The sequence below is a fragment of the Panthera onca genome, chromosome B1 (assembly GCF_046562875.1).
Source record: "Panthera onca isolate mPanOnc1 chromosome B1, mPanOnc1 haplotype 2, whole genome shotgun sequence".
NCBI classification, from domain to species: Eukaryota; Metazoa; Chordata; class Mammalia; order Carnivora; family Felidae; genus Panthera; species Panthera onca.
In genome coordinates this window covers 178,447,993-178,470,484 of record NC_138342.1, presented here as the reverse complement: position 1 = coordinate 178,470,484, position 22,492 = coordinate 178,447,993, and the positions used below count along the sequence as shown (strand labels likewise).

General features: G+C 48.9%; 1 protein-coding gene across 6 annotated transcripts in view; it reads right to left on the bottom strand.

Annotated features, from left to right (window-relative positions):
- The window catches only part of MFHAS1 (multifunctional ROCO family signaling regulator 1), a 103,204-nt gene extending 89,295 nt beyond the window's left edge, over positions 1-13,909 (bottom strand). For all 6 annotated transcript variants that reach the window (XM_060653132.3, XM_060653134.3, XM_060653133.3 and 3 more), the window contains exon 1: positions 10,911-13,909. In XM_060653132.3, coding sequence (XP_060509115.2) covers positions 10,911-13,908 — 2,998 coding nt within the window. In that variant the 5' untranslated portion in view covers position 13,909. The remainder of the gene's footprint in view (positions 1-10,910) is intronic.
- Positions 13,910-22,492: the final 8,583 nt, after the last annotated feature.

The window sequence follows — 22,492 nt, the reverse complement described above, 5'->3', positions numbered from 1 at the left end:
AACCCAATCTCAGGACCACCCTGTGACACAGAGACTATAATGATGCCCCAAATCACACAGCTAACTGGCGGGGGGAACAGGGATTCCAAAGCAGACATCTACTCAAGGGCCCTTGCATCTAACCACCGTATTGCAAGGCTTCCATTTTAAAATGCCACAGGAGGGGTACCTGGGTGGCTCAGTCAGTTAAGCGTCTGACTTTGGCTCAGGTCATGATCTCACGGTCCGTGAGTTCGAGCCCTGTGTCGGCTCTGTGCTGACAGCTCAGAGCCCGGAGCCTGTTTCAGATTCTGTGTCTCCCTCTCTCTGACACTCCCCTGTTCATGCTCTGTCTCTCCCTGTCTCAAAAATAAATAAAACGTTAAAAAAAAAATTTTAAATGCCACAGAAAATTCAGGTATTTCAAGTCAAGATATAAAGTAAATATGAACAAAATATAAATCAAACATTTAAAGTATCTTGCACTTCCTAGGATTCCAATTAAAATGTAACTGAGTATATTCTGATCAATTAAGAGGCAAGGAAAGACAAAGTCGAAGGATTACAACGAAACACGGGAGAAAACACTGTCAGAGTGTGGGGAGTGGTGTCCAAACAAATGAAATGCACGGAATACAGTATTCCATTACTGCAAAATTCATAAAAACAATATTTTCAGCCTGTGATGTCCCAAAAAAACACAAAGGTAAGATACTGAAATTCAGTCCACAATCAAATGCTAATTGTGTTACAGCCCAATTTGCCTCTACTGCAGAATCTGTTATGGTTAAGACTAAGAGGAAGGAAAATCGGTGTTCTCGGATACATTTCCAGGGATTATGGAGGCATGAGGCCATCTGGCTGTTAGAATAACCAACTCTCTTTTCCTGCCGGTTCTCAGACCTGGAGAAAGTAACCAGTGGCACGCTCAGACGTGGATCCCTAGGACAGGTGTTCTGTCGGCCCAGCAACAACTTGATTATAAGTCTGAGCAAGTCATTTGAAATGACCCTGCCATTCTCCAGTCATAAAGCTCTTCCATACTCTGAACATAGCCCTGCCTGATGGAATAGGAACGAAGCTTCCAAAACTCTAACATTTGGACCAGCCATGGTCACCAGCAAACTTCTTATCAGTTCATATGTGTGACTTAATTAAAGAAGCCTCTTCCTTAATAAGACGGCTAAGTGCTTTCGTGCACACATGCCCACCCCCAGGCATGGCATGCTGAACTCTGTATCACCCTCCGCCTCCAACTTTTTAAATCCCATTCTAATTTGAAATACCCTCCCCCACTCCTTCATGTGGTTAACTGGAAATCACCCTTTAAACGCTCACCTGCACTGTGGTCCTTTTGGGAACCCCTCTCTGAGACCCCACCTCTCCCCAGCACCTGACTGTGACCTCTGCTGATTTCCACAAGGGCAGGTCCCATGCATTAGCAGACCCCACAGGCCCAGCACTCGGCACTACAGGATGGGGCATCCAGGAAAGAGGGGAGAAGAGGGGGGTCCGTGCATGCTGGAAGGCAGTCGGCAGCCTAACCCTAGGACCAGAGCAGGACAGAGGGTAGGAGCAGAAGGTCAGGGCTGAAACCCCAGAGTGCTCTCACTCCGGGGCAGTCACTAACTTTCTAAGCCTCAGTTTCTCCACCTCCACATGAGGACAGTGATAACACCTACCCCCCAGGGTTGCTGGGAGGATTAAATGAGATCACCCATGAGAAGCACTTAGCACTCTCTAGAACAGGTGGGAACTCAAGAGAGGGCCTGCATCTCACGGGCTTCCGACCTCGTCCCCTTAGAAAGTCTGGCGTGATGATTAATACAATGATAGCCTTTATGGCATGAAAAATAAAAATCTTACCGAAACAACAAAAGAAGTTGCTAAATCAAACAACAGACCCTGGGAGAAACAGAATTTTTCTGGGGCACCTGGGTGGCTCAGTCAGTTAAGTGACCGATGTCAGCTCAGGTCACGATTTCAGGGTTCGTGGGTTCGAGCCCCGCATCGGGCTCTGTGCTGACAGCTCAGAGCCCGAAGCCTGCTTCAGATTCTGTGTCTCCCTCTCTCTCTGCCCCTCCCCTGCTTTTTCTCTCATTCTCTCTCTCTCTCTCTCAAAAATAAACATTGAAAAAATTTTATATAAAAAAAGAAATATCATTTTTCTGATTTTATTTTCTCTCTCCATTACTATTTTTTAAAACTCTCCCTAAAAAAAAAGAAGAAGAAGAAAAGTAAAGAAAGAGGTTTGCTCTACTCCCCCTCAATTCGCTACCCCTGTAACACGGTACTAATATAAGTCCTTCATTTTAAAGGTGGAGTGGATCTAAGAAAATTAACTCTTTAATTCTCTCAACATTGAACATGCTGACAACAGAAAGCTGCCTCGACAAAGCATCCTCCAACAAAGAAACCTATAAGCAGCAGCCATATATTTTTACTATAGCAGCATCCCATTTAATTTGCACCGTCTTCAGAGTCGGTGTTCATAAATCTTTGGTGTCAGAAATGACTGATCACTTTGATCTCTCTCAAAAGGAAGCAAATCCATAAACGACTCTGAGAGATGTGAAGGTCCCTGATGAGGAGCCATTATTCCTCCTCAAAAAAGCAGATTTGTTTTCAAAGTTTTTAGAAAGCCTCGGGTACCATGCATTGTCTTTTTTCAGCATCCTCTCCAGATCTGCCTGCAATTTCTTGCAAACGAGTGATCCAAACTGGAAGCCAACGGAAGAGAATGGCTCGGGCATTACTCTCCACCTACTCCTCTCTGCCAAGCAAATTCAAAGTATGAGGACATTTTTTCCTCAGTACAATCACATTTTTCTTCTGGAGAAATCAAAAGCCAGGTTCTTCCTCTCAGTAATGATTCAAACCGGCAAATGAATTTCTCCATATGTAGTCCGATTCCATATACAGGAGAATCAAAAATTGTATCAACCGGGGTGCCAAGGTGGCTCAGTCGGTTAAGCATCCGACTCTCGGTTTTGGCTCCGATCATGATCTCACGGTTTGTGAGTTTGAACCCCGCGTTGGGCTCTGCGCTGACAGTGTGGAGCCTGCTTGGGATTCACTCTCTCCCTCTCTCTGTCGCTCCCCCACTCTCTCTCTCTCAAAATAAATAAATAAGCCCCAAATCCCAACTCAGCTCCCCATGGCCTAGGCCATATACTTATTTTATTCTCCTCCAACTCCTATTTCGGTACAGACTTCTGTACACAGCAGGTCTTCAAGTGATTAATGACAGAATCCGGCTAATAAACTTACAGTACACTTGGCCGTCTAATCTGCTAATAACCTAATTTTTGTCTCCATGCTACTCCATCTCCTTAACTCATATCTGCCTATGGTTCTGCAAATTGTTCCAGAGCGCTACTCAAAATTTCTGTAGAGAAACAGCACTGCACAGAAGACCGTGATTGCACAGTACTTAGGGGCGCTCCTCTTCTATGTGTTCTTTATCGTCAGACCCCATGAGATCACAAATGCCACAGAACAGACCGGAAGGCCCAGGAACTACTTTCTTCCTCTCAATGACGCCAAGTAAGAGGATTCCGGATGCAACCATGTTAGATGTTCATCAACGTGGCATCTCAGAGCCTGGCCTAAAAAGCCCTACTCTCCTCAATTCGTGCCTTAAAAGCAAAGTTGCTACAAAGAACCTGACAAGAGAATTTCCAGTCCATTCGCCCAGGAAGGAAGCCAGCAACCTCACCTGCGCCTTGCCTCCGGAAGCACTTGACCTCCCATGTGGGGGCCACGACAACGTGAATGCACTAAATGCCATGGACTGTTCACTTAACAGGAGTTAATTTCCTGTTATGTGGATTTTTTTCTTAATATTTATTTTTGAGAGACACGAAGCATAAGCAGGGGAGGGTCAGACAGAGGGAGACAGAGGGCGGGCTCTGCACTGACTGCAGACAGCCCCACACGGGGCTCAAACTCAGGAACCTTCTTCTCCTTTTGTATTCTTTGCCTTCTGGAAATACAAGACTAAAGAAAAAAAGGATGCTGATGGTTTTTCACCAATTTACTCTTTAAGAAACGAAGTATCAGAATGTTCAGCTAAGAGAGTATGTTGAGAAAGACGAGAAAATGTTTTCAAGCATTCCGTGCCCAAACTGAAAATAACTAAAGACGTTTCCTCCTCCCTCTCCACAAACACGCCCGTGCGCGGGCAGCGGGGTCTGGGAGTTCTTTTCTTTTTTTTTTTTTTTAAATTATTTTTAATGTTTATTTATTTTTAAGACAGAGAGAGACAAAGCATGAACGGGGGAGGGGCAGAGAGAGAGAGAGAGACACAGAATCCGAAACAGGCTCCAGGCTCTGAGCCATCAGCCCAGAGCCCGACGCGGGGCTCAAACTCACAGACCGCGAGATCATGACCTGAGCCGAAGTCGGACGCTCAACCAACTGAGCCACCCAGGTGCTAGGAGTTCTTATCCACAGCACGGTCCACGCCAAAACGTATCTGCCTTCGTCACAGCCAGCAACTCTTCTGCCTTCCAGGAACTCAAACCCGCACCCCTAACCCGGAACGGAAAAGGCAACAGCCGGTGGAAGAAGGCAAACGGCTGGTACGAACCATGGAAAACGTCTTCCTTCCTGGACCAGCACCACACCTGCACTCTCCTCACCTTCTACACTTTGTCTAGAGGACAATGTCAAGGGGGGGCTGGGGGTGAGTCAGAAGGAGCGAGTTAGGGAACAGTCCGCTTGGGGGGGCGGGCAGGGCTCACTGACTCGACGGGAGCAAACGTGAGATCGGGTGGAAGAGGGCTTTCTGAAGCTGGTTCCTGCACTTGTTCACCTTGACCTCCCAGTAAGCTGCTCCTATGCCCACCCCTCCCCCATTCCTGTAGGAGCTAGGAGGCAGGAATACAGGTGCCGGAAACATCACACAGGAAAATGGTATACGTTTACCTTAAAATACACACTTTAAGACCCAGAACATCATAAACAACCCAAAAAAGCACCTCGCCAAGGAATCGATTATGGAACACTAGAGTTTCTTGAGTTCTTGAAAAGTAATCAATCTCTATTGAACACCTTCAACCGTCTCAGCCTTGCACCTGGCCATGTCCGGGAGCGCTGTGCCATCATAGGAAACGTCAGAGCTCAGAGGAAGGGACAGAACCATAGCCATGTGGTTCTGTCATATCTTACATAGTATGTACCGCCATACCTTACATGGGAGGAAGAGTCTTTACGGAAAACATGTCATCATACGTGTTCTGGGGTTGTCCGAGGTGCCTGCGGATTGCTCTGGGTTCTACCGGCTGCCCGGATGTGAGAAGCCAAGTATGGATCAGGGGACAGCTTCTTCAATGCTAGAGCATAACTAGGGAATGCAGGCCAAAATGGGGCTTCCCCATCCCAACCCACTACAGTGAAGGTAGCCAGCCCCCAGAGAAACGTCAACCTGACAACCACCGGGAACTGGTTTTGCAATCAGAGTGGCCGAACCAGGGAGAGCAACAAGATGCCTGGGCCTGCCCCAAGCAGACCCTACTAGGGTGCTCTCCACAGAGCCCAGAAGCACAGAGCCACTCTCCTTTCCACCCCAGGCCACAGGACTGCAAAGCCTCAGGAGCCAAGAGAGGGAGAGGGAGGAGGCCAGCACCTGCCCTGGCTTTTTAAAAACAGCATCCTACTAGATGGATGACCAGGTCCTTAATCAAAACAGGCTTCCATGGAGAGAAGCAACTTAATGGGTGAATGGAGAAAGCAACCAGAAATGTTCACCCCGATATCAGCCTGCACCCCTCCTGTCCTGTATTATAGAACAGAAGCCCCCTCCCTCGCTTCTCCACAGACACAGGAAAACAACTGCTTTCCCCAGCGCATTCTCTCACCTAATCCCCAAGATGACCTTTTGCGTGTTAAAATGAAGTAAATGACTAAGAACAAAAAGAAGAGGTTTACTGGGGAGTAAGACGAGCAGACAGCGGAATATGACATAAAACATCTGCTCACGAATAAAAAATACTTTCTCTAGGGAAATTCTAAACTACTTGTGCAGAGATGGGCCTGAAATTCTGTTCTAGAGTCTAAAGAAGAGGCACCTAATACTTAAAATAATCTGAATACTCCCAAGGCCTCTCAAGTCTTTGAATTCTATTTTTCATGGTATTTCTTTCTCCCACTGCATGATTAAGGTTTTGATTTTTATATGAAACAAAGCCCTCCAGAGTTCAAAGAAGACAGTTCACAAAATAAAAGCCAAGAGGCATCAATGTTAATAAAGCTAAACTAAAAAGATATTTAATAACCTTTGTGAAATTAAAAACAATGACTAATTCAATCCAAACAACTAGGTCATGCTCAGATTCCAGTAACTCTAAAACTGAGCTATAATAAGGCAAGAATTCTCCTTTGCTTCAGTGGTCACAATGAAGGGCCCATTCAAGGGAAAGACCAGTAATACAGACACAATGGAAACACCAGAGGGACGTTTGTGGGGCAGAGGAGGGAAGTTGGGACAGAGGACAAAGCAAGATGATCACTACAAGGGGGGCCACCTGGGAATTTGACAGAGTACGTGAATAACAAAGAAAAAAAAAGGTATTTCTCACAAAAGACCAAACAATCATTCTGCAAACATCTGAGAGGCTCTTACAAAAAGCCACCAAGCCTCAGGCAGGTCTCCTGCTCAGAGGAAGCAAGTGGACAACCTAATCAAAGAGATCTTGTGACATACAGAAACACCAGCAGAGCAAGGCAGAATACGCTGGATGCCTCAGAGGTATACAGTGTGCAAAAAACAGAACAGGGGCACAAAGCACTCAGGAGACGGAGAAAGGCATCAGGTCACTGACTGAATAAGACAGACCAAATATAAAGACGACCATGTGGGAAGTCTGTCTCCTGCCCTGGGTTGCTTCCTAATTATTCCTACACAGGACCTTTAATGATTTGGAGAACAGGATATTTAGTGAAAAACTACATTCACACCAAGTTCAACTCACAAAGGCCCACTCTTCCAATTTAAAAACGCACCTCGTTCACTCAATCACTTGCACAGACTCTCAAGGGACTAGAGTCTTGCTCAGACCTATATCCTGGCTTCCACATCTTACTCAATGTGCCATGCATCATCCAACCGAAGGAGTAGTCAGTGCTTCTGGCTTGGATAGCATGCTGGTAGAAAAGAACAAAAGCATGAATAAATATTCCACAAGAAGAGACTCCATTCCAGGACAAGAACATCCCACCAAGTCACGAGGAGGAAACTTGGCTGTCCGATTCTGGCAGGTCAGTACCTGGTGAAAGCAGGCAAACATGTGCCCATACACTTAGGATCTATCTAACCTCTTCCGAGTTTCCAAAAGCATCTCTTGTCACTCAACACTTTTGTCTTTTTTTTTTTTTAATTAAAAAAAATTTTTTTTAATGTTTATTTATTTTTGAGGGAGAGAAAGAGACAGAGCGTATGCAGGGGAGGGGCAGAGAGAAAGGGAGACACAGAATCAGAAGCAGGCTCCAGGCCCTGAGCTGTCAGCACAGAGCCCGACGCGGGGCTCGAACTCAGGAGCCGTGAGATAGTGACCTGTTGCGAAGTCAGATGCTCAACTGAGCCACCCAGGTGCCCCAATGCTTTCATCTTAAATAAGATACATAGATAATCTCTCTAACAACATAAGTGGATCTTTTTTTCACTAGAACTTTTAAAGCCAAGTGGTTGTTGGCTGAGGATTTTCCAAAACATCACATTTCTTTTGTAGACTAAAATCAGAAAAGAGAAATCCAGCATTATGTCTGTCTAGGTCAATGACATTGGTGCAGCTCAGGCCAGAAAATGCAATGCCCTACTGACATTGAACGGGGCCAAAACAGACTCCCCCCCTCCCCCTCCCCGCCAAAATAAACTTTAAGAGATTGTAGTGCAACTTTACATTTCTTTTGTATAAAATCAAGGGAGACAGTAATTTACTACTTATTTTAATGTCCTAAAGTTGAAAAAATTAAAAATCCAGTCTTTCACCACTGAAAACAATAAATGAATTTTTTTCCCCACTAAACTTCATTCTGATGGGTCTCAAATTCCTCTGACAGATTTTTGATCAAGTCATTTGTATTAAAAAGTACTGATTTTAAAAACTAACCACTTAAAATTGCCTCACACATGTACAAGCAAATGGTCCACAAAACATTCTCCTTCAATTTCACACCATCCTATCTAAAATTGTTAAGACTTTACAGGGGAGTTTGACACTTTAACTGAATGTAAAACTAAGTAACAAATTGTTTTAACTTCCCTAAAATGCAAAACGACTTCTTAAAGAGACTCCAGGGGCTGCCAGTAGATTAAAGAAAGTTTCTGCTGAGTTAAAATACATTTTAATAAAACTAGGGGCTCAAACATATTTTTTTTATAAAAATTTTTTTTTTAACGTTTATTTATTTTTGAGACAGAGAGAGACACAGCATGAACGGGGGAGGGGCAGAGAGAGAGGGAGACACAGAATTGGAAGCAAGCTCCAGGCTCTGAGCCATCAGCCCTGAGCCCGACGCGGGGCTCGAACTCGCGGACCGCGAGATCGTGACCTGAGCTGAAGTCAGACGCCCAACCGACTGCACCACCCCTAACTGAGCACCCAACATTATAATTCTGTTCCTACAATATCTTCTAGTTATTTATTATCTCAGCTCTTCCCAAGTCTTTCAGAATTGTCAACAAATAGTATCAAATGAGTGCTGTCACGGACGAATCTGAAAGAGGAAAATGGGTTTCTTCCCATCTTCTTTTATTTACTTATTTATTTACTTACAGGTGTATTTAACGTATAGTATTAGTTTTAGGTAAACAACGTAACAACTCAGTGTTTGCGTGCCTTGCAAAATGATCGCCGCAGTAAGTCTAGTTAACATCCGTCACCATACAGTTACTTCTCTGTCTTCTTAATGTCATGAATTACCCATAATCATTTTTTTCCACTACTCTGTGCCCTTTGCTACTTTTCAAAGAAATACAATCCTAAATGAAGCGAAAAAGATTAACTTAGTTCTCAGACCATGTATAAGCCAGACGTGCGTAATCTCTAGCACAAAACCAACTTATGATTTACTCTTACTCGATATATAATACAATTCGATGGTTTTCAACCATTTATTTGTTTTCTACGTTGAGAAAATCATCTTCTCCTTACGGCCTACATCGCAAACCAGGTGTGCCTCCTTTGAAAGACGCACAGGCATAACAATAGCAAGAGAATGGGCTCTCGGTTTCCGTAGCCTGGCACACGGTACGTGCTTTGCTTGTGGAATTTATGACTGTTAAAAATAAAAAATGGAGATCTGAGGTTAGAAAAAAAAGAAAAAATTCTGGCCTCATGGTGTACTCCTCAAATTTCCTGGAACTCCCCTGCCCGGAGCTTTGCTTGTCCAATAACCTGTGTCTTCCCCTTTGTTGATAGGAACAGATTTATTAATGCTTCATCTTTGGATTATGAATCAGCTTTGGGCAGCTCCTTCAATGAGCTACTCTGTGACTATGTAACTCGTAACCACTTTCTTCAATCTAGTAACACAATAAAGAAGTGTTTGCTTTCATGAGGAAGGCACCAAGGCAAATGTAAAACAAACTGAAGAGTCACGGACAATGACATGACACCAGATAATCATTCCGAATGGACAGCTCAATTGATTGGCGGTAACTGAATACGGTGGCTTTTTTCAGGCTGAAGAATTAAACTCAGCCTAGATCTAGGGCAGCAGGAAGAGGTTACCTTTGGAAATATTGGTGTCCGATTGCTTCCTGACACTATTAGGAGCTGCATTCAGACTAGGACAAAGATCAGAATGGCATGCGGTCTTCCATTTCATCACAGCTCAATGTACCCCGGGGGTGGAGACTGAGGGGGGGAAACTGGCCATGATGCTGTCACTGGGCTTGTCCCTACGACGCCTGGAATGCTGTTAACCATACCTGCTCCCCAAAAGCCGGAGTTGTTTAAAGAATGCTCTAGTGTGAAAAATGGACACATTCCCAGCTAAAGACTCAGGGTATCAATTAACCAGGCTCAAAAAATCCCACACCACCAGTTCTGGAATTCTCCCACTCACCTACAATGCTTTAAAAAAGTAAAACAGAAAAACGTCTATTGCAAAACAGTCCCCAAAAGAGAAAAAGGAAAAAAAAAAAAACAAAAAACCATAAAACTCTTGCCAGCCTTTTGTCCCTTCCATCTCTCACAAAGTATTTCCAAAAAGCTCTAACGCTTAGCAAAAACCAAACCTTTAGACATCTCTAAAGCACAAAACTGGCAGGAAATACCCGAGGAAACTCCCCTCAGAGATTTCAGTAATCTATCTTCCATGCCTTAGAGTGTGCTGGGCAACAGTGATCCCAGGACTTAGTCATGCATTACAGACTGAAATTTTTGTCTTTACTAAATCATCATTCACCCCATTTACAAAACATTCTTCTCTAGAATTTCCCAAGTGAGCGATAATTTTTACTTTATGATTACGCTGAATTTAAACCAAAGATGATGACAATGACATCTCAAGCCGCGAGCACCCCGTAGAGATGTGTCTAATATGCACAATAAGCCAGGGCTCAGCATGAAGCTATCCATCTTCTGTTCAACCACCTGAAATTCCTTCCATGGAAGGCAGGCTGAATTGGGAAAAGGGAAAAGGAGATCCAAAATCCAACAGTGGGCCTGGAACCCGCTTCTGAGGTCTGGGTTTTTTTATTAGGAGAGTATGACACTGGCGACTGTATTTCTCTTTTGCTCGTCCCTAAACCCCCCTGCATTCACGCTGAAAAACTTTCCCGGAGAGCCTGTGAGGTTAAGCAAACAGTCGATCAAATGAAACACCGGCATCTTCAAAAAATGCACCTTAAAACATTACCACAGAAGAGCCACGTCCCTCTCTCCACTTACCCACAGAAGAGCCACGTCTTTCTCTCCACTTACCTGGGAAAGCGTGTGGATTGGGCGACCCTCTCTTAAGGCACTTAGAACAGAGAATGTGCACGGTGTAGTGCAGTCCAGGCCATTCCTGAAGTAGGACATTCAGTTCCTCTACCAAGGGGGTTATGGCTTGCCACGCCGTCCATATATTTGGTAACGAGGCATGGCTGGCAATGGACAGAGTGTCTGGCTGCAAGACCCCCTTGGCAGGTCTGTAACTGACCACCACAGGAACCTTCCCTCTATATGCAAAGATCTGAAGTTTACCATCCGATCTGTGTACCACGTGGCTGTTGATCTGGACGCTGTAGCGTGCAAACAACCCGGGCGGGAAGGTAAAGGGAAAACTATATTCAATCTGCAGCTGCTCGGCCACAAAAGACTGTCCGGCCAGGTTGGTCCCGTTGATCCAGGCCTCTGCGTGGGGCACGTCATTCTGCACATAGCATGGGAACTTGTACCAGGCCGTGGACCCATTCAAAGGCTTGCCCTTGGGTTTATTGAGGCAGTAACAGAGTCCCATCTTCTCCAGCAGCTCCAGCAGCAGCTGAAAGTCCTGCTGGGCCTGGACATGAGGCTTCAGCAGCAACCGAATGACATGGGCTGGCAGGAGCCCATGAAGCAGAAAGCCCTCCACATAGTGATGGAGCTGGGTGGTCCGGAGCAGTTCCTGGCCCGGGGTGGGCGCCGACGCCGGCGGGGAACTTTCCCCCTCGCCCTCACCCTCGCCGCTGGTCCCTAGAAGAAGCTTGTGCAGCAGCAAGGAAGGATCCCTCTGGAAGAAGACATTGAGGATGTCGATGAGGCGGGTGAGGTTGTGGAAGACGTGCTCCTTGAGGGCTGGGCTGTCCTCGAAGTAGAGCAGCTTGCCGCTCTCGTGCAGGTAGGAAAGGGCGCTCTGCAGCCGGTCCTCGGTCAGCCCCGCCTGCAGGCCCAGGCGAGCGGAGTCCCACCAGCTCAGCCACAGTCGTTGCGCCTGGGGCGGCTGGAAATGCAGTTCCTCCAACACCTGCCAGGACCGAGGCAGCACTCTGTGTAAATTGGGGAAGATTTCCCTGTGCTCGGCCACCGAGAGCAGTTTGTCCCGAAGGCGCTGTAACTGGCGAGGGTCCCTGCAGCTAACGGGCAACACCGGGGAGAGGATCTGCAGCCGGTGGTTGAGCAGGTACTGAAAGTGGGCCTTGCGCCGCCGAAGGTTCTTGTCGGAAACCCCGTAGTAGGCTGCGTGGGGGCTGGCGGAGCGCAGCTCGAAGTCCCGGGCCAGGGCCTCGTCCACCACCCGAGCCAACCGGCTCAGCCCCTCGGCGTCGTGCTTCTCCTGCAGGGCGATCTGGCGGTGAATGTCCAGGCACTTCTCCTCCAGCTCCCGCTCCCCACACAAGTCTGCGTGCGTGCCCACGATGCACACCACGGCGTGAGGCACGCGGGCCCCCACCCGGTGCAAGAAGGAGCCCACGGTGGTGGGAAAGCGGGGCGGCTCATAGGTGGCCAGGTTCACCACCAGCACATAAAGGGCTCCTGGGGAGAGGAAGAAGGGCTGGATCACCTCGTAACTTTCATCCCCGGCTAAGTCGTACACAATGAACCGCAGCCCCCGCGAAGCGTCGGCCGTCCAGCTGGTCACCTCGATGCCTTTGCTCACAGAAGGAGCCGCAGGCGGGTAGCTCTTTTCCTTGTCCCCTCCTCCTTGGTTTCCGTCCACTCTCTCCTCCGTGAGGCAGTGGCGGAGAAGGGTCTTCCCCGCAGCCTTGTGGCCCATCAGAAGCAGCTTGAGGCGGGGCTGCACGGCCGGCTGTGAATGAGCCAGCTCCTTCTGGTAGGCTGCGATGTAGGGGATCCCCTTCATACAGACCTCGTAGGGGGGCTGGATCAGCGGGTTGTCCTTGATCTTCCACAGGCCCACCCTCGAGAGCTGGCCAAAGTTGTCCGGCAGCACTGCGATCTGGTTCCCTTGCAGCACCAGCTCCTCCAGGCCGGTCAGCTCCACAATGGAGTCGGGCAGGTAGCGGATCCGGTTGTTATCCAGCCAGAGGGTGAGCAGCCGGCCCAGGCCCGAGATGAGGGATGGCACGGAGGTGAGCTGGTTGCGGCTAAGGTAGAGCTCCTCCAGCCCAGCCAGGGGCAGCAACGCGGCAGGGAACTCCTCGAAGAGGTTGGAGGAGAGGTTGAGCATTTTGAGTCGCTGCAGGCGGCTGAACTGGGCGGGCAGAGCCTGCAGCCCGTTGTTGTCCAGCATGAGGCTCTCCAGGCTGGCCAGCTCGCAGAAGCCGCTGGGCAGGGTGCCAAGCTCGGCCCCGCTCAGCCAGAGGATCTTGAGGGCACGCAGGGCACTGATATCCTCAGGTAGGCCCCGCAGCCGGTTGCTGGACACGTCCAGCTCCTCCAGGGCCGCCAGCTGCAGCAGCTGCCGCGGGAAAGCAGTGAGCTGGTTGTGGTCCACGTCGAGGGTGCGCAGGCGGAAGAGGCAGGAGAGGGAGTCGGGCAGGTGCGCCAGCCGGTTAAAGCTGACGTCCAGCTCCTCCAGGTGGGCAAGGGCCCCCAGCTGGGCCGGCAGGGCGGGCAGCTGGTTGTGGCTGAGGTTGAGCTTGCGCAGCTCCCGCAGGGCACTCACCACCTCCGCGCCCAGGGCGGTCAGCCGGTTGTGGCTCACGTCCAGCTCGGTGAGGTGGTGGCCCAACTCAGCCACGGCCGGGGGCAGCCGGGCGAAGCGGTTCCTGCGCAGGACCAGGACGCGCAGGCTGCCCAGCGCCGAGCCCAGCCCGTCGGGCACCTCCTCCAGGCCGTTGTTCCCCAGGTTCAGCACCTCAATGTCCCCGATGTTGGCCGGCAGCACGAGCTGCGGGGCGTCGGGGGAGTCGAGCTGCTCGGCGCCGGCCCCCGGGCAGCCCCCGGCCGCGCTGAGGGTGAGCTGGCGCAGGTTGCTCCGCAGCTTCCTGGCGCGCAGGGCGGCGTCCCGCCACAGCCTCACCGTCTTCAGGTTCCCACTGTCCTTCCCAGCCATGGCGGGGCCCCGGGCCGACACCCTCGCGCCGGCGCCCGCAGCTACATGCCGCGCTGCGCCCGGGCGGGCGCCAGTCTCCCGGGCCCTCTCGCCCCTCCCTTCCCACCAGCCCTCGGCGACCGGCGGCTGAGGGTCCTAGCGCAGCCAGCGGCGGGGCGCCCGCAGCTGGGGGGCGGCGGCGGCGACGCGAGCAGCTCCGGGGGGCGCCGAGCGCGCGGCGCGGGGGGAGGCGGCGGCGGCCGGCGGGCAGCGCAGCTCGCATTCTCCTCGCGCCCCGGCCATGGGCGCGCCGGGGCAGCAGGGCCGCCGCCCGCCGCGCCGCGGAAGATGCCTGCTGCTCCTCCTCCCGCTCTGCCCGCCTCGCGGCGCCTCGGTGCCGACTCCGGCCCCGCTACCCTCGCAGCCGCGGCCCCGCTGCCGGCAGCGTCGTCGCCTCCGCGAGCTCCAGGAGGAGGGCGGCGCTCGGCTCCGCGGCCGGCATGTTGCGGGCGCAGGGCCGGGGCGCAGCCGGGAGGAGGGGGCGGCGGCGCCTCCTTGTCTCCGCTTTCCCCGGGCTCGGGCGGGAGCGCGAGCGCCGCGTCCCCGGCGCTGGGAGGGCGCGATCGGGAAGCCGCAGCGCCGCCCGGCGGAGCGGCCCCCACGTGACCGGCGGAGGCGCCGCGTGTTCCCGGCACCGCCCCGGGGGCGGGAGCCGCTGGGCGAGCGGCGGCTGCGGGGCCGGAGGCGCCCGCGGGTGCGGGCCCGGGACGGGGACCGCGCTCGGCCGGGCGCGCGCGGGGAGCCGGCCCTGGCTACGGATCCGGGCTTCGGGGTTTTCCTGGTGGGGCTGGCCTGCGTCTGGCTCTTTGTTGGCCCCGCGCCTCTAAGGATTCCTTTTTCTCCCCTCCTGGGTCGGGTCCGGGGGCCGCCCTTGCTCATTTCTTTACCGCCCTTCCCCTTCCCCTGACCCTGCATCCACACTGTGATGGAGCTGGCGGGATTCGGGGGCCTGGGTTGCGTTGTAGGAGCTTAGAACGAGAGTGTGACTAAACAAAAGGACTAAAGCAGGCAACCGTTCGTTCATTTGGTAAATATTTATTGAGGCCCTATTTTGTGCCAGACTGACAGACAGACGTTCTCAGCTCTCCTGGGGAAGACTTGGAGCAGGCTCCTGGCCGGAGTTGGGGAGTCGGGGAGGGGCTGGGGGGCTGGGGTACGCAATGCAAGGGCTTTTCATGTAGGGTATCCCATTTATCCCCACAACGACCCCGTGAAACAAATCCCATATCCTCATCGTACAGTACTTTTACTGTTGGTTCAAGAAAATGGCAGCCGTTTCCAGGCAAAATGCACAGCCCAGTGCTCGTTTTTAAGGTTTATTTTTCCTCTGTTAGGACGTTTCCTTGAGATCACATCTACACTAAGTAAGTAATATCTTCAGAATTTACCCAAACCTCGGGGCGCCTCCGTGGCTCAGTCGGTTAAGCCTCCGACTTGGACTCCGGTTATGATTTCACAGCTTGTGTGTTCGAGCGGAGCGTGGGGCTTTGAGCGGACAGCCCTGAGTCTGGAGCCTGCTTTCTTGGGATTCTGTGTCCCCCTCCCCCACTGGGGTCTGTCTCTGTCTCTCAAAAAAAATGAATAAACATTAAAAAAAAAATTACCAAAACCTCAAAACCCATTAGGTATCTGATATCACTTCCATCACGGCCTCTGAATTGGTTAATAACGAAGCAAATAGTTTTCAGATGCAAGACTAAATGTGATTGGTTAAATGCACCATGGTTTAAATGCGCCACTTAGCGCACTAATTGTTCTCCCTTCACATGTCATTGCTCTCATTTGCGGACCTGTCTTTGGTGCAGTTATCCAGGTAGTAATAGTTTGTCTCTTCAAAGAGAGCTGTTGAACATCTTAGTCTGGAAATCTGACCCAGGGATGGTTATCAAGCCTTGGTCCTACATCTTGTAACTGGCGGGTGCTTCTGGGGCCAGGCCTCTCCCACACCACAGGTGAAATGTAGGTAGTCAGAAGGGAGAACTGAGCTGTGTTCTGAAGAAACTTCCTAGGAGATCAAATTGCCCAAGGATTCCTCCAGCCTCTCAGCCCAAGAAACACTCTAGATGACCTACACTGACCATTTTTTTTTTTTTTTTTCCAGCAGAGTAAACAGGCCCCAAATAAGCAGCTTTTCAATCAGCCAGCTAGGTAAAGGGCAGAGCCGGGTTTGCTAACCCCCCATGTGGGTGATCCCCCTGGTGCATCATCTTCACGGTGTTCTTCAGACCCTAAATTCTCCACCTTTAGCTCCTTCCAACCCATATGTGAAGCTCGGGCTCAGGAAGGAGATTGGAGAAGGCATGAGTTCCCTACCCCACTTTCAGTGGCTAACCTGAAGTCTTAAAGTGGTTTGGAGTAGATCTAAATGACCTGTACTGAGCTGTTCCCCTTTACATTTTTTTAATGTTTATTTTTGAGAGAGAGAGAGAGAGAGAGTAAGTATGATCAGTGGAGGGACCGAGAGAGAGGGAGACAAAAAATTCAAAGCAGACTCCAGGCTCTGAGCTGTCAACAGAGAGCCCGATGCAGGGCTCAAACTCATGAACCCTAAGATCATACCTGAGCCGTACTCAGCCACTTAAGTGACTGAGCCACCCAGGGGCCCCTAAGCTGTTCCCCTTTAGAAGCCATCAGAAAATTATACTTCCATTTTAAAAAGACTTCCATGTCTTTGAAGACGGTGCTCTCCTTTGTCAGGAGATAACCTGTGATTTTCTGTATCTGATAACTAGAGCTGAGAGGGCTAGAGAGTGCCCTGTTTGGGACCTCTCAGCCCTCCCTGCAACACTAAAGCCTGGTGTGAAATCTCAGCAGGAATACACCTTTCTGAGCCCCTCCACCTACTCTGTGTTGTTGGGGTCAGTCATGCAGGAAGGCTTGTAATGTCTGCTTCAAGAGCTCTTTGAGAGTCATTATGCTAAAAACTAAAGAGTCAAATCAGGAGAATGCAACGATAAAATAAAACTCCGGGAAAATAAATTGTGTCCAGTATGGCTCTTAAATCCACACAAGGTTGGGCACCCAACCCTGGCACATCTGGTCCTCCTCTAGCCACACACACCCCTTGTGGAAAAGTTTCTGATGGGCCAGTGAGGAATATGGACATGCCCCTTCAACCTTCTAGAACACTTTTGGTATGAAGAACGCTAAATTCCTGGTGCAAACAGCTGGGGAAGGTGGACACAGTCCTGCCTAGTCATTCAGGAGTTGCTGCTGTGTATATCCCTCGCCTCCAGGGTGTGGATGGCCGTCTGTGTGTGCCAGTCCCAGTCCCCTCCCTGTGTTGGATGGAGCCCACGTTAGGATGGGGGTGGGGGGCGCGTGGATATGCCACATTTGTCAGCTAAATGTAGCACATTTAGATATTTAGGCATATAGAATATGGACCTCTGTTTATTGTTTTGCCCCAGGCGCTGCAAAAGTTAGGGGTGGTCCTGCACGTTAGGGTTTTCCTAAAAGCACATCATTTTCACCGCTGCCATGTGATGGCAATGGCATTCTACGCGTAGGGCTTCCTCCCAGAGTGTAGCCTCTCCTAGGGCACCCGTTGTTGCTTCCGGGGAAAGGGAGGTCACGCTTGAGGAGGCTGCGTCTTAAGCGAGGCCTTGAAAGATGTGGCTGTCAGTCATGGTGTAAAGGGCCCCGGTGGCAGGGGTACTCTCCTCTTACCCCCCTCGCTAAGACCAGCAACAAGTTCCAAATAAGCCTTCGTCTCTGATATCTTCTGCTCTGTCTTCAACATGCTCAACTTTCTTCCGTCTTGCCAGATTTTCCTCTTGACCTTGCTGACCCGCTAGCTGTTATCTCATTGCTTTACTTCTTCTCCCTGTCGCATGACTTACATAAGTGGTCTGGGGCCAGTGGTCAGGCTCCTCTCCACTGGTCCCCTCCTTGGGCCTGGTAATCTGGCTTCCATCCCCACCGGGCCAGCGCATCGCTCCCTAAAGGTGACCTCACCCTTCTTCCATGGCTGTCCGTTGTGAATAGTGTTAGGCAACTCCATTTGGAAATTTGCTCCCTCCTTGGCCCATGGGATATTTGGTGTCACGTTAAGTCTTGGGTTTTCAAAAAGAGCCTTACAAAGGCTGACTATTTCCTTGTAGGAATCGGGTTTGCCAGTAGAATAAGGCTGTGAAAGGAACCACTGCTACAACCACATGGACAAACCGGCTAGGACTTGCCTCGATTATGGATAGCTTCTTATGAAAATATTTCCTGTTTATGTTTCTCTAGTTATATTAAAAATGCTGGGGTGCCTGGGTGGCTCAGTCAGCGGAGTGTCCAACTTCGGCTCGGGTCATGATCTCGCAGTTCATGGGTTCGAGCCCCGTGTCGGGCTCTGTGCTGACAGCTCAGAGCCTGGAGCCTGCTTCGGATTCTGTGTCTCCCTCTTTCTCTGCCTCTCCCCTGCTCATGCTCTCTCTTTCTCTCTCTCTCTCAAAAATGAATAAACATCAAAAAAAATTTTTTTAATCCTTGATTTGGGGGCACCTGCCTGGCTCAGTTAGAGGGGCACATGCATCTTGATGTCAGGGTCATGAGTTAGAGCCCCACTTTCGGCATAGAGATTACTTAATAATAAAAAAAAATCTTAAAAAAAATGCGTACATTTGGAAAATCACGTGAGTACCCGTTTCCACTGAATTTTAATGTTATCCACCACAGCTTAATCAAGTCTTTATTCTAAGATAACCACGTGTCCCCGTGTGCCCAAGACGGAGGGGTTTTCCAGGATAGGAGACATCCTGCACCTAAAAGCAGGCCATTTCTAGGACAGCACAGTTAGCTAACACACTTGGTCTTCCAAAAGACCCCTTTTTCTTGCTTTCTCCTTACCTTTCAGGAGTTCAGAACCCTCAGCTTCCCGGAAACGTATCACTTTACTTGCTTCGGCGGCTTTAGACTTTCAAAACAGTTCTGATTTCAGGACATTCGTGGGCTTGAGGTTTGAACTGGCTTTGGAGAATGGAAACTGGCTGTCTAGGTAACCTAGAGTTACAGCATTGCATGAGAAAATTTACTTCTCTCCTTGAAGTCTGGAGAGGCCGAGTATATGCTGCCTTTATCATGACAAGAGGGAAGGTCTTCCCACGTTCTCCTTTCTTCTAATTTTACGTCCAGCTAGTATTTTGTTTGGAAAAACAATAGCAACAAAAATGCTCCTTTGGACCTGGCTACAGGCAAATAAGAGAAAAATCTCACCTCCGTGATTTTAGTCAAGCCATACCCTTCTTGGTTTGGTTTTGCTGGAGATAGAAGCAGGGGATATCAAGGGAAAACCGGAAAGAGGCAAAGAAGGTTTTAGGCTTGTCATGCAGAAGAGGATTAGAAATAAAGCCTTAAGGGGGCGCCCGGCTGGCTCAGTTGATGGAGCACGTGACTCTTGATCTTGGGGTTGTAGGTTCAAGCCCCGTGTTGGGTGTAGAGATTATTTAAAAATAAAATCTTTTTAAAACAGGAAGAAAGCACGGCTTAAGAATTGGCATAGGACAGTTTAGCCACAGAGGATCTTGGAAGGTACTGGGCACGACTAACCAAGATATCAAAGAATAATCACTCGTAATAGTAACTAACGTGTATTAAAGGTTGTCTATGTGCTCAGACACTGCTCTGTAAGCGTTTCATGCAAGGCTTCACATAATCTTCACCAAAGCCTCGTCCACTTTTCTCCTCATTTTATAGATGGAGGAAAATGAAGGTAGAGCTATCGAGTGGCAGAGTCCAGACTCCACAGAAGGCAGAGTCCAAAACTTATGTTTTAATCACTGTGCTATTTCTTGGGGAGAGGAATGGGTCTTGTTCACTGTCAGCCGACTGTGTATTTTAAGCTATAGAGAAGTGGTACCAGCTGGAGAAATTGAACTTTGCTCTTACAGCATTGAAGAATGCCATATTGGACAAGTGAAATCTCTAAACAAACACTATCTCCAAACTACAAGAAATGGGTTTAACATCTGTTCTTAAATGTTACAGCAGGAAACAGAATGTGTCTGCCATTTGTAGATAAGCTGTGTTTGACTTGTTTGTCTATTTGGAGAGAAAGGATTTAATACAAGTGTCCATAATACTATGGAAGGCATTTCAGATTCTGTCTTTTGGGAAGAGCATTAAGGGGGAAAAAATGAAGAAGGTAGAAAACTAAATTATCAAGGTAAGATTAAGTATGAAGAATCTGTCATCTTTCGTTTAGGGGAAAAAAAACTTAAACTTTTCTTACCCCTCTTTGGACTCACCATCTGATTTGAATGCAAGCCAGCATATATCAGCATTGGCTAAGAAGTCTGAGTGGTCACTTAACTACCAACAGAGCATAAAAAAAAAAAAAAAAAAAAAAAATGTGTTCAAGACACTGACTCCCCCAGAGAGCAAAGGCAAAATTGTACCAATATGTCCGTTGTTTTTTCTTTCCCCGGCTCTACAGAAAACAAATTTATCTTGGAACGGGCAGCATTCAATTTAACATTGGATCTCTTTGTGTTTCCAGGTCAAACAGGAACACATATGCTCCCTACTGAGGAAAATAAACTGCAATGTATTTTTAGCATCCGTTGGAAGTACTTTCAGCTGAAGATATTCTGCAGGATCCAGACTATTTCACTGAGGGCCAAAGGATTGGCCACAATGCCACCTAGAATTCTAGAACTTGCCCTGGGGGGGTCTGTAAGTAGCGGTGTCCCTGAACCCCCACCCCACCCCTCTTCGTTCTCAGCCCAAGTCCTGTTGCAGACATCCTCTTTCGGAAAAAAAGAAGGCAAATCATTCCAGAGAGAGACAAATGAAAAACATCTGTGAAATAGTTACGGCAAATGGAGCTGACTGTAGAACACTTGGCACTTGGAGGAGGGAAGAGGGAGGATGAAGAGCAGAGAGGATGCCCCCTCCCACCCCTTTCGCGCCTAATGCTGAAGGTGAGCCAGGAACAGGGAGCCACCGTATGGTGCATCCTTTGCGAAAGGGAGAACAAGGCAGCGCTCCAGCAGACCCGAGCGACAATCGGGTGGTTTCATGTTCTGTGCCCTCTCCGAGGATGGTGTGTGTCCAGCCTATACAGGTCTGGGAGTAGTTTCAGTTCCTAGCCTGAAATGTAGTAAGTTTGTTCATGGGATTTGGTGACAGGGGGACAGATGGTTTAAGACTTTGCTTCTGTCTGCATAGTTTTGAAAAATATTTTTCATTTTTTAAAATTTATTTTGAGAGAGAGAGAGAGAGCAGGGGAGGGGCGGGAGGGGGCGGTTGGAGAACCCCAAGCAGGCTCCACGCTGTCAGCACAGAGCCCCCCTTGGGGCGTGATATCGTGAACCTGGAGATCACGAACTGAACCAAAATCAAGAGTCAGACGCTTAACCCACTGAGCCCCCCAGGGGCCCCTCCAAAAAATAGTTTTCATTTTTTAAAGTATTTTCATTTAATTTCATTTTCAAATTTAGTTAACTGCTAGTTTCAAATAAATGGCACAGGCATATTGCCTCCTCCTTGTGAAACATTGTATTTCTAAAATGAAAACAGTCCACGGGGACGTCTACAGTGACACAAAACACACATCATGAAGCCCAGCATGGCACCAAAGTAGATCATACAAAGTTGTGGTGCCCGGGTGGCTCACTCTGTTCAGCATTTGACTCTTGATTTCCACGATAACTGTGCAGAACGTGCTTGGGATTCTCTTTCTCCCTCTCTCTCTGCCCCTCTCCCCTGCTTATGTGCACAGTCTCTCTCTCTCTCTCTCTCTCTCTCTCTCTCTCTCTCTCAAAAAAGCATTAAAAAAACAAGAAGTCTTCCCAAAGAACTACAGTTTTTATTATTGTTATAATAAAGCCATGTATTTAGGGGCACCTGGGTGGCTCAGTTGGCTAAGCGTCCAACATCAGCTCAGGTCATGATCTCAAGGTTCGCAAGTTTGAGCCTCACGTTGGGCTCTTTGCTGACAGCTCAGAGCCTGGAGCCTGCTCCGGATTCTGTGTCTCTCTTTCTCTCTGTTTCTCCCCCACTTGCAGTCTGTCTCTCTCTCTCTCTCTCAAAAATAAAGATTAAAAAAAATTTTTTTTAAATAAAGCCATGTACTTATTAAAAGACAGGAAAGCCAAAGTTACCATTTATGTTCTTCCTGATGTTTTATTACTCCTGTAGCCAAAAGGAGTTTCTGTTTCCTCTTCTGTAATACAGAACAATAAAACCTGATTCCCTACCTAAACTTCTTCATCCTATGAAATGGTGAAATGTCTTGGAATAATGCCATGTAAATATAAGAAACTACAGTGTGTCGAAATATAAGCATCACAGTTGGTCATGGCTTCATTATTCATCCAATAAATATTTCCATAAGGCTCAGTGCAGCGTACCTGAATACAAGATAACTGAAGAGGGCTTCTGTCTATGTTGTCTTCATCTAGGTGGAAAAATACAGTCTTGTCTAAGTTGGTTAAGACAGTCTTCAAAAGCTACTGTCCTTTTCAGAATTCTCAGAGCAGATTTGAGGAAGTCTAGCAGAATCCTAAGTTTTGTTCCTTTGTTCCCAAAGGACAGTGGCTCTTCAGATGTTAAAGAA